The sequence below is a fragment of the Haliotis cracherodii genome, unplaced genomic scaffold (assembly GCF_022045235.1).
Source record: "Haliotis cracherodii isolate W230 unplaced genomic scaffold, xgHalCrac1.p SCAF_24, whole genome shotgun sequence".
Lineage (NCBI taxonomy): Eukaryota > Metazoa > Mollusca > Gastropoda > Lepetellida > Haliotidae > Haliotis > Haliotis cracherodii.
In genome coordinates this window covers 7,056,176-7,069,646 of record NW_027266280.1, presented here as the reverse complement: position 1 = coordinate 7,069,646, position 13,471 = coordinate 7,056,176, and the positions used below count along the sequence as shown (strand labels likewise).

Genomic DNA, 13,471 nt, shown 5'->3' with positions numbered 1-13,471 from the left:
GAAGAAATACGAAGTATCATCTGTGAGTAAGAGACATATGAGGTGGGCATCATTTGACGATGCGTGGGATGTTTCTGAAGACATTAATATTGAGATCCTTGATTCACGCGAGAACACCAAGCATCAAGACTATTGGTTCTGTATTAAGCTGTTTGTGTTAAGATACAAATCACTTGAACGTGATGAAATGTAAGTAATTCAAAGTATTGAAACGGCAATAATTACGCGAATGTAGTGTTATGTTGTACATTGCAGTGTGTCCTGTTTACAACAGAACCACTCAAACACGAAGAATACCGCCATAGCCTGAACTATCATCAGCTGTAGGCGTTCCAGTCATCACGTGGTGTACACTCACAAATACATTATGATTTTCACAGATGGCAAACAATAAATAATAATAAATATTATGTACATGTGGTACATACATAACAAATGGACAGTATGTGAAACGGTGCGAGTATTGCGTGACAAGGTGCACAATCACGAAGTAAACTGTTTATGACAACAGATCATCCTTGTCAACAAGACATGGACGCATATGTATTGTGTTCATGTTTACGAAATAAATTACGCAGATCACAAATTATCACGTGGATGGTAAACATTAGTGTCAGGGAAGGGGCATGGCATTCTTATATCATCCTGACGAATAAAAGTGTCTTAGTGACGTCACTTCAATGAAAACATGACGTCATCATTAATGACGTCATATGTAAAAAATGAAAATGTCCTTGTGACGTCATGTCACAATCGATGACGACATCTAACAATGAAATATGACGTAAATCGTAACAAGGGTTATCACTCGCGACCCGATAAGCATGCCTTTCTTGGATATACATTACTATATACACCGCTGACAGTAGCTGTGATTGAAATACTGTACATAAATACTGTACATATATAATGTACAATAAATACTGTACATAAATACTGTACTATACATACGTCAAGCTGCTGTCATGAGGGCAGATTACCACTACAAAATTTCATATTGCACATAGTTATGACGTCATACCACGTGATTAATGCCTGTCCTTGACCCAGAGTGGATGAGATGGGCCAGCTCGCCTGAGTATGTGCCGTCGCAGTGAATTGTCTATCTTGTAGGAGGTGAGCCCCACTAGCTGCACCACCAGCGAGAAGCTGAAGACCCCAGCCACCACGTAGCAGATGACGTCACTGTTTGCTAGCAGGTACACTGACGTCAAGAATGAATACCACACGGTGTTCATGATCACCATGGTGATCACGCACTTGTCTCGCAACGTCTTGAGATTATGCCTCAGCGACGCCTCATCCTTCCCACAATTCACGTTGGTGCCGAGGAGGGACTTGCGGAGTTTCTCCCAGAAACGTCTCTCTGTTGCTGATGTCAGGGGCAGGGTATCGCTGGCCTTCATGGTCAGTGGTTGGTAGGTTTCTGAAACAAACAGATCCATGATAACAACGGGTGACAGTAGTGGCACAGCGTATATACAGGTGTTAGGGAGCATTTAATATTCGGTGTGTGTGTGTGTGTGTGTGTGTGTGTGTGTGTGTGTGTGTGTGTGTGTGTGGTTGGGGTGTTGTTGTTTGAGACGGAATATTTGTTTCAGTCAAAGTTTCAAAACATACAATTCATCCCTGAAAGAAACAGCCAAACACTCTTTTTTCCCGACCATTTTTTACACCCCGTTCCACCCCAGCCCAAGTATTCTGTTAATATGGCAATGGTTGAGTGTAGTGTGCCACATGCAATGGTTAACACCATCTGGCCCTAGCATGTCACTGTTGGTGAGTGAGTGAGTGAGTGAGTGAGTGAATATTGCTTAACGGCGCATGAGCAATTTTGCAGCTATTCACGGCGAGAAATGTCTTTTGTGTAATCATATATCAACCAATATAATAAAAGTGATGTTGAAAATCACTAAAATCACTCAGTCAAGTATCACATTCAGAAGTAAAAGACTGACTGTTCAGGTAAAAATCTATATTTTATCATAGAGTTTGATTTCCTTTAAGTACGCTAAAATCAAGTGATTAGAAACTGTGGTAAAAAGTTCAGATAAGGTATGAACATTATCATAAAAACGTCTGATAGGTGCAAAATCAACACATTCCAGCAGAATATGCTTCATAGTAAGAGGGCTACGGCAAGGTATACAAATAGTTGGATCTTCACCCTTCAATAAAAATGAATGTGTATAATAAGTTTTGGCCAATGCGGCACCGCTTTAAAACAACTTCATCATGACGATATAAACCAGAATGTGCGCGACCTCCAATCAGTGGTTTGATAGTATGAAGTTTGTTCAGAGTCTTGGTATTCCAACAGTTTTGCCAATGATCATTCACATATTGTCTGATGGAAGGTTATAGATCAGAATATGGGAGGTTTGTTTTAGAAGCTGGGTTTATCAAGAGCGACTTTTGCCGAAGAATCTGCTTTACAGTTGCCACTGATGCCACCCAAAAATTATATCTTTTCCAGCTACGGATAAATTGAGATGACACATTAAAATTTCAGCTAAAAATGGATGATCCACTTTTCGATTTTCGAATGCCTGTAAACAGGACAAACTATCAGATAATATGAGGAAACTGCTTTTAGAAGACTGTTCAATATATTGCAAAGCTAATAATATAGCCTGAGCTTCTGTCGTAAATATCGGACTTCCGTCAGTTATACGTATGGACACTGTATAATTGTTAACAACATCTGCAGCAGTCACTGTTGGTAGCACAGCCAGTGTCAGTTGGAGTGACAGCTGTTGGGTGTTTATCGTTTCGGCCTTCTGGTTTGTTCAGGTCAAGGTCAACGAGTCAACATATTTGAGGACGTAGAGATTATTCGTACCTTCTTCTGTAGCTGCGGGCTTCTCTTGTTTCTTATCGCAGCAGTACTCTCCAGCGGTCGACTGTTGGGAAAAGCAGGAAGTTGTTATATCATGACGTCATACAACTCAACATTTGTTTCATTGTAAAATCGGGGGCACGGGTGCCCAGTCGTCTAAGGCGATTCGCTGTGCAGAGTTGCGTCCCTTGGGCACGCCAGAAACCTATGATTGTGGGTTCGAATCCCGGTTCGAACCGATTATGTTTCTAGGTTTGTCAGCACCATATCCGTGCTCGTGGGTTTCACCGAAGTGGTAAACGTCTGATACCTGCATCACTTCGGGCTTTCCTCCCACATTAAGCTGACACGCCGCGACATAACTGGAATACTGTTAAAAGCGGCGTTAAACCAAACTCACTCACTCACAATAACCGGTACACATCGACCTATCTGACGTACACGTTAAACCTTTTACTATAGTTTCACGTTTCGCTACATTTAGAATGCGGACGTAAACACGGAAGAAATACAATAGCGGGTTCTATAATTCCAAGTGGCGCTCCAGTATCTGTTGACAAAGTACATGACTACTTCGCGTTTGGCCACCGTGAAGATCCTGGTTGGAATTGACCTTCAGTTTGGTTGGCCATGACTGTAGTAAGAGGCGACTAAAGGGATCGAGTAGGCAGACTGGGTGACTTGGTTGATGCATGTCATCGTATTCCGATTACATAGATCGATGCTCATGATGTCAATCACTGGATAGTCTGGTCTAGACTGTATGCCGTCATATAGCAGAGTCGGCGTTAAATAGCAAGCAAAAGAATATTGATCAAATGTCTAAGGCGCCGCGATTCGCTGTGCAGAGTTGCGTCCCATGGGCACGCCAGAAACCTATGATTGTGGGTTCGAATCCCGGTTCGCCCCGATTGTTTCTAGATTTGTCAGCACCATACCCGTGCTCGTGGGTTTCACCGAAGTGGTAAACGTCTGAGACCTGCATCACTTCGGGCTTTCCTCCCACATTAAGCTGACACGCGGCGATATAACTGGAATAATGTTAAAAGCGGCGTTAAACCTAACTCATTCACTCACTCACTCATTATGAGCGTATACAAAACAAAAGGTTTTTAACAACATTTTTAACATGTTAAAAGTATTAACAACTTCTGGCGAGAGTGGTACCTCTTCTCGAGTTCCCCAGGACTGGTCGACCATGTTCGAGACGGCGTAGATGGGGAGGATGATGAACATGGCGGGGAAGATGAAGGCGTACACGATACCGTAGACGAGGTTGAGCCACTCCCCGGGGTGGATGAGTGCCGCGTAGATTGTCCCGCCGATGAGGAGAGGCACCAGGAAGTAGGGACGGAACTCGACATGGCCCTTGGCCAAATCTGTGGACCAAAGGGGACAATGAGCACACCATGGAACTTTTGATCATTCACAAAACCTTCTTTCGGCTAAGACAATAAAAACTACTTCCCATAACACAGATGATAATTGCAGCACAAAGACGCCCACAATAGTTGTGTGAGGACCCTGTTTACCAAGGTGATCCAAATAATATGTATAAGTTTTGTTTGTTTGTTTGTTTGTTTGTTGTTAAACGCCTCACGATTACCCTATTTACGCAGTGTCAATGTTTGTTTGTTTTTTTGTTTAACGCCCTTACTCAGCAATATCCCAGCTACATGACGGCGGTCTGTAAATAATCGAGTCTGGACCACACAATCCAGTGATTGATATCTCGAGCATCGATCAACGCAATTGGGATTGATGACATGCATCAACCAAGTCAGCAAGCCTGACCACCCGATCCCGTTAGTCGCCGCTTACGACAAGCATAGTCGTCTTTTACGGCAAGCACGGATTGATGAAGACCTATTCTACCCCGGATCTTCACGGGTCAAGATGTATCAGTGAGTGAGTATGGTTTTGCTTCGTTTCAGCAATATTTCAGCAATATCACGGCTTGAGGTGTATGAGGCTCAGACAGTTTTGTTGTGGTGGGTTTGGTTTGAACAGCTCGTATTTCAGTTGTATCAGAGCTTGTCAAGCAGGGACCACTTGCACAAAGCGACCTTAGCGCTAAGATGATCGTAGCTCCCATACTTTAGCATAGGCTTACGATAGACTTAGCGCTAAGATCACTTTGGGCAAGTGGGCCCTGATGTGGAGGTGAAAACCAAACTGATGCAGGTCTAATCGTTAACCACTTTAGCGAAGCTGTAAAGGCCTTTGATATTCAACATATACCATAAAAAAATACTTAGCTTCAAATGTGTTATCAGGATATTGCATGATTAAGACAAAGACACCCAGTGTGTATGATAAATATGATCTCCATAAAAACGTGGAACCAGTGGCTTCTATCAACTCTTATAAGTCTACTAACATTCGTAAGGTAAATAGTTTCACTGTACCTTCCTGGATGTTGATAACCATATAAGCAATAAAACCTGCACTTATAGCTATCATGAAGGTCGCTACAGACAGGAGGAAGGTCAAGGTCATGATGTTCTGAGCCCGCTTGCTGCAGGTGCAGCAGACGACAGTGTATGAGATGATGAAGAGGAAGGCGAAGGGCGCAGACCAGATGAGGGGCAGGCCGAAGATGATCTCACAGGCGACACATAGGACGATTAGAGTGGTCGATGGGGACAGCAGGACCCACAGGAACATCTGCAGGAGAGACAGGATGAAGATGGCGGAGAAGGCAGAGTTCCGGCGCACCAGTTCAGACAGGGATTGGAAGATGAGAACCATGTTCGAGAGCTCCGAAAGCACCCAGCGTCGACGTTGTCGTAAGAACTCTGTGAATGACTCGGGGCAGTGGGTGGAGTTCCTGCAGTTGTCGATGTACTCGAGTTTCCATCCCTGCATCATCATCAGCGTGCATAGCCATCGGTCCTCGCCTGCGGAGGACACAAGGAATTACAGAGGTGATGGTGGTGACGTGAAATTGGATTTTCGCGCATGCGTGCGTGCTCGCGTACGTACGTACGTGCGTGCGTGCGTGCGTGTGTGCGTGTACATATGTGTGTGTATAAGTCTTTTAACAAGCCCGGACTAATGCCGGTTTAACAGTGCTAGGCTACCACCGCTAGTGCCAGTACCCCACTTAGACACATTATACTGACTCCGAGCTAACCAGCGAGCCAGGGTAACAACAAGTACCATCGTTTGGTGTGTTTCGGCGAGGATCGAACCACCGCCCTTCTGATCTCCGGGGAGACGATCTATCCACTAGATCACAGAGGCGGTCCCACAAACGCGATGACAGGAACAGGTGTACGTCATACGTTGAAGCTACAATTCGTCCACGATGACAACACATTTGAACACTCCCTTGGAATGCGCTTAAACCATGTTTCACTTCGGAGATAAACATGCCGTGTTTTCAGGGCTAGTTTATCTGTGGATGTAACCGCGCTAAAGGAAATTTAGAACCGACTGAGCAGAAGGAGATATTTTCCCTCAATACTCCCTCATTGTTGTATCGCGTTTTTATTTTCGACGTATGTGAGGACATATAAATCTATTTATATTCTGATATCAATATGATTATTTACCATGGTCCTTGACGAGAGCGTCGAAGGCAGAGCAACTTGGCTCGGAGAATGTGCTCATGACGTCAGCCAATGCCTGGCCTCGATACAGGCTAAAACATCCGGGGCAGCACGTGACGGAACCGATAATATTCTGGGACGCCTTCACCAGCCAGAAATCTGTCAGCATAAAACAAAACAATCTCAGAAAGTTGTCTTAAAACTATACATCTCCAACTTGTTTCGTCATAAAACAACAGATCTCTAAAATCTTGAACATAAGAACAAATACATGTTACATCATTAAACTACCGTGGTTATACAGACATTAAAGAGAGTGTCCATGATGTGTTCCCGGTCTCGTTCTAGGCAACGTAACTAAATAACACGTTTCAGACACATTCACTGTCTGTGAATACCCATTAAGATCCGGGGTAGAACAGCTCTTCAGCAATCCATGGTTGCCCCAAAAGGCAACTATGCTTGTCGTAACAGGCGACTATGCTTGTCGTAACAGGCGACTAACGGGGTCGGGTGGTCAGGCTCGCTGACTTGGTTGATGCATGTCATCGTATCCCAGTTGCGTGGATCGATGGTCATGATCTCAATCACTGTAATGTCTGGTCCAGACTCGATTATTTACAGACCTCCGTGATATGGCTGGAATATTCCTGAGAATGGCGTAAACAACAAACAAACAAACATTGACACTGCGTAATTAGGGTAATCATTAACTATAAAAACAAAAATAAATTGAATTGACTTGAATCAAATGCGCTGGGATAACCTTATAGACCGAACCCAGTCCCGCTTCAGTGTTGAGTCTGAGCCAGCAGTACGAGTGAGTGAGTATGGTTTCATCCCGCTGAACGATATTCCAGCAATATGACAGCATGGCAACCAGAAACTGACTTTACACATTAAACCCTTGTAGGGAGCGAACCCGTGCCTTCGACGCCACGAACGAACGCGTAAACCACAATGCTACCGGGGTAGAATAGGTCTTCAGCAATCCATACTTGCCGTAAAAGGCAACTGTGCTTGTCGTAAGAGGCGACTAACGGGATCGGGTGGTCAGGCTTGCTGACTTGGTTGATACATGTCATCGATCCCAATTGCGTGGATCGATGCTCATGATGTCAATCACTGGATTGTGTGGTCCAGACTCGATTATTTAACAGACCGCCGTCATATAGCTGGAATATTGCTGAGTGTGGCGTTAAACAACATACAAACAACCAAACAAACCAGTCGCCATATGTCTAATATTATGCCGATGCGACGTTAAATTTAAACTCACTCACTCACTCCACCAGTAAGAATGGTAGTTTATATGACGCCTCCCGTAACTCCTACATATTACCAAAGCAGAGCTCATGTCCTTATGTTTGAATATGTAACGATTTCTAAACTAAATCTCAAATACAGTTCAACAAAGTATTGTAAATACCACATACCTTTAGCGTATTCAAACTTTTGGTACCAAACAACAGGATTAAAACCACCAGTGGGAACAGTGCGCCCACACGCAGCCCCGAGCGACTGGTCCCTGTCACAGAGGTCAAGCAGTGCCCGCACGCTCTTGGCCTTGAACTGTGTGTCAGCATCCGTGGCCAAGACGTAGACGTCGTCCTGTTTGCTGAGGCCTTGGTTGCCGGCGATGGTGAAGAGAGAAGTCTCGTTCGTACCCTCCTCGGCCATGAGGCCATTGTTTCGCCATCTCCCCGGCTGTCCAGTTCCTGGTTGGAAGTAGAACAAATCTGGCGGGAGATACACCCGATGTCCTCCGCCATCTTGTTTGTCGGCTCGTCTGGCCAGCTCCGCTTTCAGCACGTGCTTGACCATCTCGTTCCCGACGTCCTTCATACACGGCACCTTGGTGTGAGTTTTTGGCGGCAGTTTTTTGTAGGAGAACAAGTCCGAATCATCACTATCGGTCCCTTCGCTGGTGAAACAGGACGCAGTGCTCTCCCTTGATACAGTATAGGCCTCCGATGCATCTGTCGAGGTGTCGCTGCCACTGTCGTCAAAATCAGTGCTGCTGGATGGATGTCTGTGAGAGCTGTTTTTGTGGACATCGTCTTTTTCTTTAAAATATTTGTATAAATTCGTGCAATAGTCCTCCTTTCCGTTGTGTTTTAATCCTGTGATGAATGTATCGAAATTCCCATTTGAAGTCAGATCATTGTCTTTAGGACCTGACGGACTACTGGTGTTGAATCCACATCGGTACTTTAGGACGTAGTTCATGTACATGACCTGGCTCCATCGCTTCTTCACCTTGAACAACTCCCCGTTCTTGACGTGGACGTAGACGGGGAAGTTCTGGTCGTAGATGCAGTGGAACTGAAACCCGTAGGGCGTCTTGTAGCAGTTCAGGTCTGGATAGGACAGGTGGAACACCTCTATGAGCAAGTTCAACAACTGGCAAGCGAAGGAGTTGTATTGGCCGTTCTCGATGGCGTTGTCGAGGAAGACGTGTGCCTCCACCGACACGTCGTTCAGGACGTTGGAGGACACCATCTTCTTTAAGCTGTTGAGATAACGTTTCATTTCTGTTCTCGTTTCTCGGAACATCGTCGTACACACAAACACCGTTTTATGTTTTCCTTGTTTCACGGTTGTATTTACCCATTTGTCTCTCGAGCCAATCCCTTTGTGGCTGTAGTTTAGGATGAGAGATTGTTCCAAAAACATAGCATTCCAGGTAAATCCGAAAAAGTTTTCTGAAAATGGTCGGAGCAGAGCTGTGGGTGATTCTATTATGTTCAGCGCTGGGATTATGTAAGGAACGATCCAGACAAGGAAGGCTAAAACTGTTGCTGACCACGTTGCCAGATCCATGCCAGATAATTCCCATATAGCCTCAGTTGAAATATCTCCCCACAAAATGGTGGCCGCTCCGAAGGTGAGGAGAGGGGCAAGGAGGGACGGTAGCCAGACGCCGGGCGTCGTGAGGGACACTTTAGACGCGATGTTCATGATCGCTAGGGCGGACATGCCTGTTACGATTGTCACCAACAAGGGCAGCCAGACTCGGTAGTCTGCCGTATTTGCAAATCCAACAGACATGAACTGGTACATGTCCTCTCGGAATGCTCTCAGGTTGAACGCCATCAGGCCTGTCAGGGTTATGGGTATAGCCACGATCTTGAGGCAATTGTAGGCTAACGTCGCCTTCCAGTTCCGTTGTCCCGAAGAGCAGACGATAATTTCCTGCACGCGGGGGGTCCAGGCGGTGGAGAGCACGAGAAGCAGGATGGGTAGGGCCACGCAGTGTCGGATTTGCATATTGAAAGGGGACCACAGGTAGATGAGGGCGGACATAAGGGCTGGGGCCCAGAATGTGTATGTGCATAGGGCCACATGCAGGCACTGGGTGAGGATGCGCACGAACCTCTTACTGCTGGACTTCCGGGTCGTCGTCATCTACAACATCCGGTCAAACTATTAATTAGCAGACATTTTGGTAAAATCATTTAACCCAAATGAGGCTTGCATTATCGCGCTATTTTTAGCGTCACTTGGGGTTTTCTACAAATAAGTCTCTCTTCTTTTTTTCTATTTTTGCACTTGCAATGTTCAAGATATATGACGATGATCTATAAATAATAATCCATTGATTGGCGATATGATTCACGCAAGTTGGTTACAATTACATGTCCTATGTTGTAGTTATAACACCGATACATTGAATTTAATTGCTGCTGATTAAAATCACGTGTTACTTTCGGTCTTCCAACCTTTGGGTATCGTTCGATGGCTTTCTTTGATCTCTTTACATACCATACACGTTGATGCGGAAATTGCTTATATCCTCATTGAAACATATTTACGGAAACAGAAAAGATTAAAGGTAAAGGGTACATTTATTAACACATCATAAACAGTGTAGGTTATTTGACCTTGAAGCACACAAAGCGCGCTATTACGAGGTAGCAGTACCTTCATATTGTGAGCAGCCTTGACAATGAGCGGTATAGTGAAGACAGCCGATGGAAGGAAGAGAAAAATGGGTTCAGGAAGAACTAAAGAGATTTCGGATGCGAAGAAACAGACGGCAACTGTCTCCATGACTCCCCCGAGGATTCCCTGAAATGCAACAGACACATCATTTAAAGGGGGGGCAGACTTGGTGGGGGAGAAGGAAGTATGATTGGGTGGAGCTGTGCGGAAGGGAGTCGGGGGTGGGGGGGGGGGGGGGGGGGGGGGGGAGTTGCAGCCGAGCTGTTTCTCGAGAATTGTTTTTGTTTAGAATTCCATTGTTTATCAAAACATTTCTTTATGCCATTGCTTCAGGGTCATTTTATGCATTCTGTGATGTGGTGTGTGATTATGGCTACACTTCTTCCCTGTACGGAGGCCGAGTAATAAGCAGTTTCCGAGAACAATGGATGTTCATCACGTTGTCAATGTTATAAACAGAGGGATTAAACATTAATGAACATAAAGAAATGGTTGAGTGAGAATCAAAGATAAAAAAGAAAAAATAGACAAACACTGAAAAGGTAAAGCGTCTGAAAATATGATAATATTATTTGTTATGTTGACACTTGCACTTAAACATGCATGTGTAATTCAAAGCTTTGTTTATCGCCATAAAAATAGGATTTCAGTTACATAACGATGTGCATACACATGTGTGTTGTGGGCAACTGACGGGTCACATGATTTTGCAAAAATGAGTGAGTATGGTTTAACGCCGCTTTTAGGAATATTTCAGCAATATCACGGCGGGGGACACCAGAAATGGGTTCGAGCTTCACACATTATACCCATGTTTGGAATCGAACGCGGGCTTTCGGTGTGACGAGCAAACGCTTTAACTACTAGACTGCCCAACCACCCCGATTTTGTAAAAGTGAAAACAAATACTTGTTTCCAAAATTTCAACTTGTTTTTTTTTTAACCGATATATCAAATTAAATAAAAATTGGGAAATAGTGTTCAAAGCGGCGTTAAGCCAAACTCACTTGGTTGAAGATTACTTACATATTTAAATATTGATATATTCATAATAGTGTCAGACTTAAAGTTCAAATATTTTGAATCAATTTTTTTAAATATATGTAGCATAAAAGAGTGCGATCTGAAGTTAAATAACTGAAAAAAATGAAGAAAACATAAATATACAAAGAAATCAGTTTACGTTCACCATTATTTTTTTCAAAAGTTGAATACAAAATACGATTTTAATTGCGGCCCGCGTACCACACTGCTGAGTCCGGATTATCCCCTAACTAGACCCCAAATCCCGCGGTCCAAAAGGGGTTTGTCAGCCTCCTTATTGTCAGGTACAGAATAGTGACTGTACGCATCCCATTGCCGCATTGGACCTTACCATGTAGATGTGACCAGGGCGGGGCATCTTCTTCTTGTGGGCGGAGCTTATGAAGGGGGTGTTCCATATTATGTAAATGAAGTTGGTCACGTGGGGTACGACCAGCATCACACAGATGAGAATGTACCTGGAACAAGATAGCATGTGTCCATAAACTGTACGTTAACGGCGGCAAACAAACATGTACAACCATTTTATTCCCAATATGGGTGAATATAGAATGTGAATTTATTGCAACAATGCAAAAATAATGACACAGGAATTTAGTACTATTTTCCCCTTTTCTCGAATGTAATCCTTTCATCTTTTTTGGACTACCTTTGTCTGAGATATTCATCTGTACAGTGAATTTGTGTGCATAGAAGCTGCGGGGGTTATTAATTTTATTGCCTCAATGCAAAATTAAGACATTTAAGTTTCATTCGTGTCCCCCTTTTTTTCAATTTGATCCCGTGACTCACCACGTGGCTGGGTGAATCTGTTCATACTTGTACAGGCGCAGAAGCCAGAGCATGGACACCTTGCCGGAAGTGAGCACCGCCGCCATCAGAAGGAAGAGCCAGACGGACACAGCCGACTACATAAAACACCGATTGTTGATATTGACGGAAAACGTAGATAAAATCAGCGTCGCCACTAAAACTGTTCACTTCCGTTGTAATAATAATAATAATAATAATAATAATAATGATGATAATAATAGGTGTTGTTGTGCATCTACAGAACCACGTTAGACAGGCACAGTGAATGCGAGCATTGTATTGTAGTCATAGTTGTTTCTTTCATTCTTTCTTTAACGCCGCACTCAGCAATATTCCAGCTATATGACGGCGGTCTGTAAATAATCGAGTCTGGACCAGACAATCCAGTGATTGACTTCATCAGCATCGATCCACTCAATTAGGATACAATGACAAGCATCACCAAAGACAGCGAGCCTGACCTACCGAACCCGTTGGTTTGTTGTTTAACGCCGCACTCAGCAATATTCCAGCTATATGACGGAGGTCTGTAAATAATCGAGTCTGGACCAGACAATCCAGTGATTGCGAGTCTGACCACCCGATCCCGTTAGTCGCCTCTTACGACAAGCATAGACGCCTCTTACGGCAAGCATGGGTTGCTGAAGACCTATTCTACCCAGTGTCTTCACGGGTATGGAACCATGTGCCGAAATTGCGTCATATACCTCCACATTTTAGTTCACTCCCGGACAAGAGAAAATACGTCTGATGGTATAGATATAAAGACGTCTATCGATATATCGTACTTACCAGCCATTTTATGTTATGGCTCACAGAACTTGTTGCCATAGCAACACGTAGATAGTAAGTTAACCAAATGAACAGTTCTGCAACAAAAGAGACAGATATCAGAATAAATAAGGATTGACCTCCGGAGGTGTAGATTAACATCTACAACTTTTGTGAAACCACGAGTACGGGTATGGTGCTGACAAACCGAGAAACATAATCGGGGCAAGTCAGGATTCGAACACCCCCCCCCCCCACACACACACACACACACACACACGCACAAACACACTCCCACATCAAGCTGATAGGATACAGCTGAATACTGTTCAAAACGTCGTTAAATCAAACTCACTCACTCACACCAACAGAAACCAAACAAGAGAAAGGCGGACCTTATTGGTGCGGGGATAAAATTGTGCTGCGACGTCATAAAGACGTTTGACGTCAAGTTACTTCAGCAAAAATCGCTACGCGTACGGACTGTACAAACATATAATATTTT

At 44.1% G+C, this 13,471-nt stretch overlaps 1 protein-coding gene across 1 annotated transcript; it reads right to left on the bottom strand.

Moving 5' to 3' along the window:
- Positions 1-1,028: 1,028 nt before the first annotated feature.
- LOC139472301 (uncharacterized) lies at positions 1,029-13,026 on the bottom strand. Its single transcript, XM_071254740.1, has 10 exons — positions 12,988-13,026; positions 12,175-12,290; positions 11,714-11,840; positions 10,318-10,464; positions 7,830-9,801; positions 6,397-6,552; positions 5,248-5,739; positions 4,007-4,218; positions 2,843-2,903; positions 1,029-1,426 (listed from the first exon to the last, which is right to left on the bottom strand). The coding sequence occupies exons 1-10, from the start codon at positions 13,024-13,026 to the stop codon at positions 1,029-1,031; spliced, it is 3,720 nt and encodes a 1,239-aa protein (XP_071110841.1).
- Positions 13,027-13,471: the final 445 nt, after the last annotated feature.

Excerpts from the sequence above, each read along its gene's own strand:
- LOC139472301 (XM_071254740.1), bottom strand. The coding sequence starts at position 13,026 with ATGGCAACAAGTTCTGTGAGCCATAACATAAAATGGCTG. Across the intron at positions 6,553-7,829 it reads AAAGTTTGAATACGCTAAAG|ATTTCTGGCTGGTGAAGGCG; the intron begins GTATGTGGTATT and ends TTATGCTGACAG. Across the intron at positions 5,740-6,396 it reads CGCTCTCGTCAAGGACCATG|GCGAGGACCGATGGCTATGC; the intron begins GTAAATAATCAT and ends TGTCCTCCGCAG.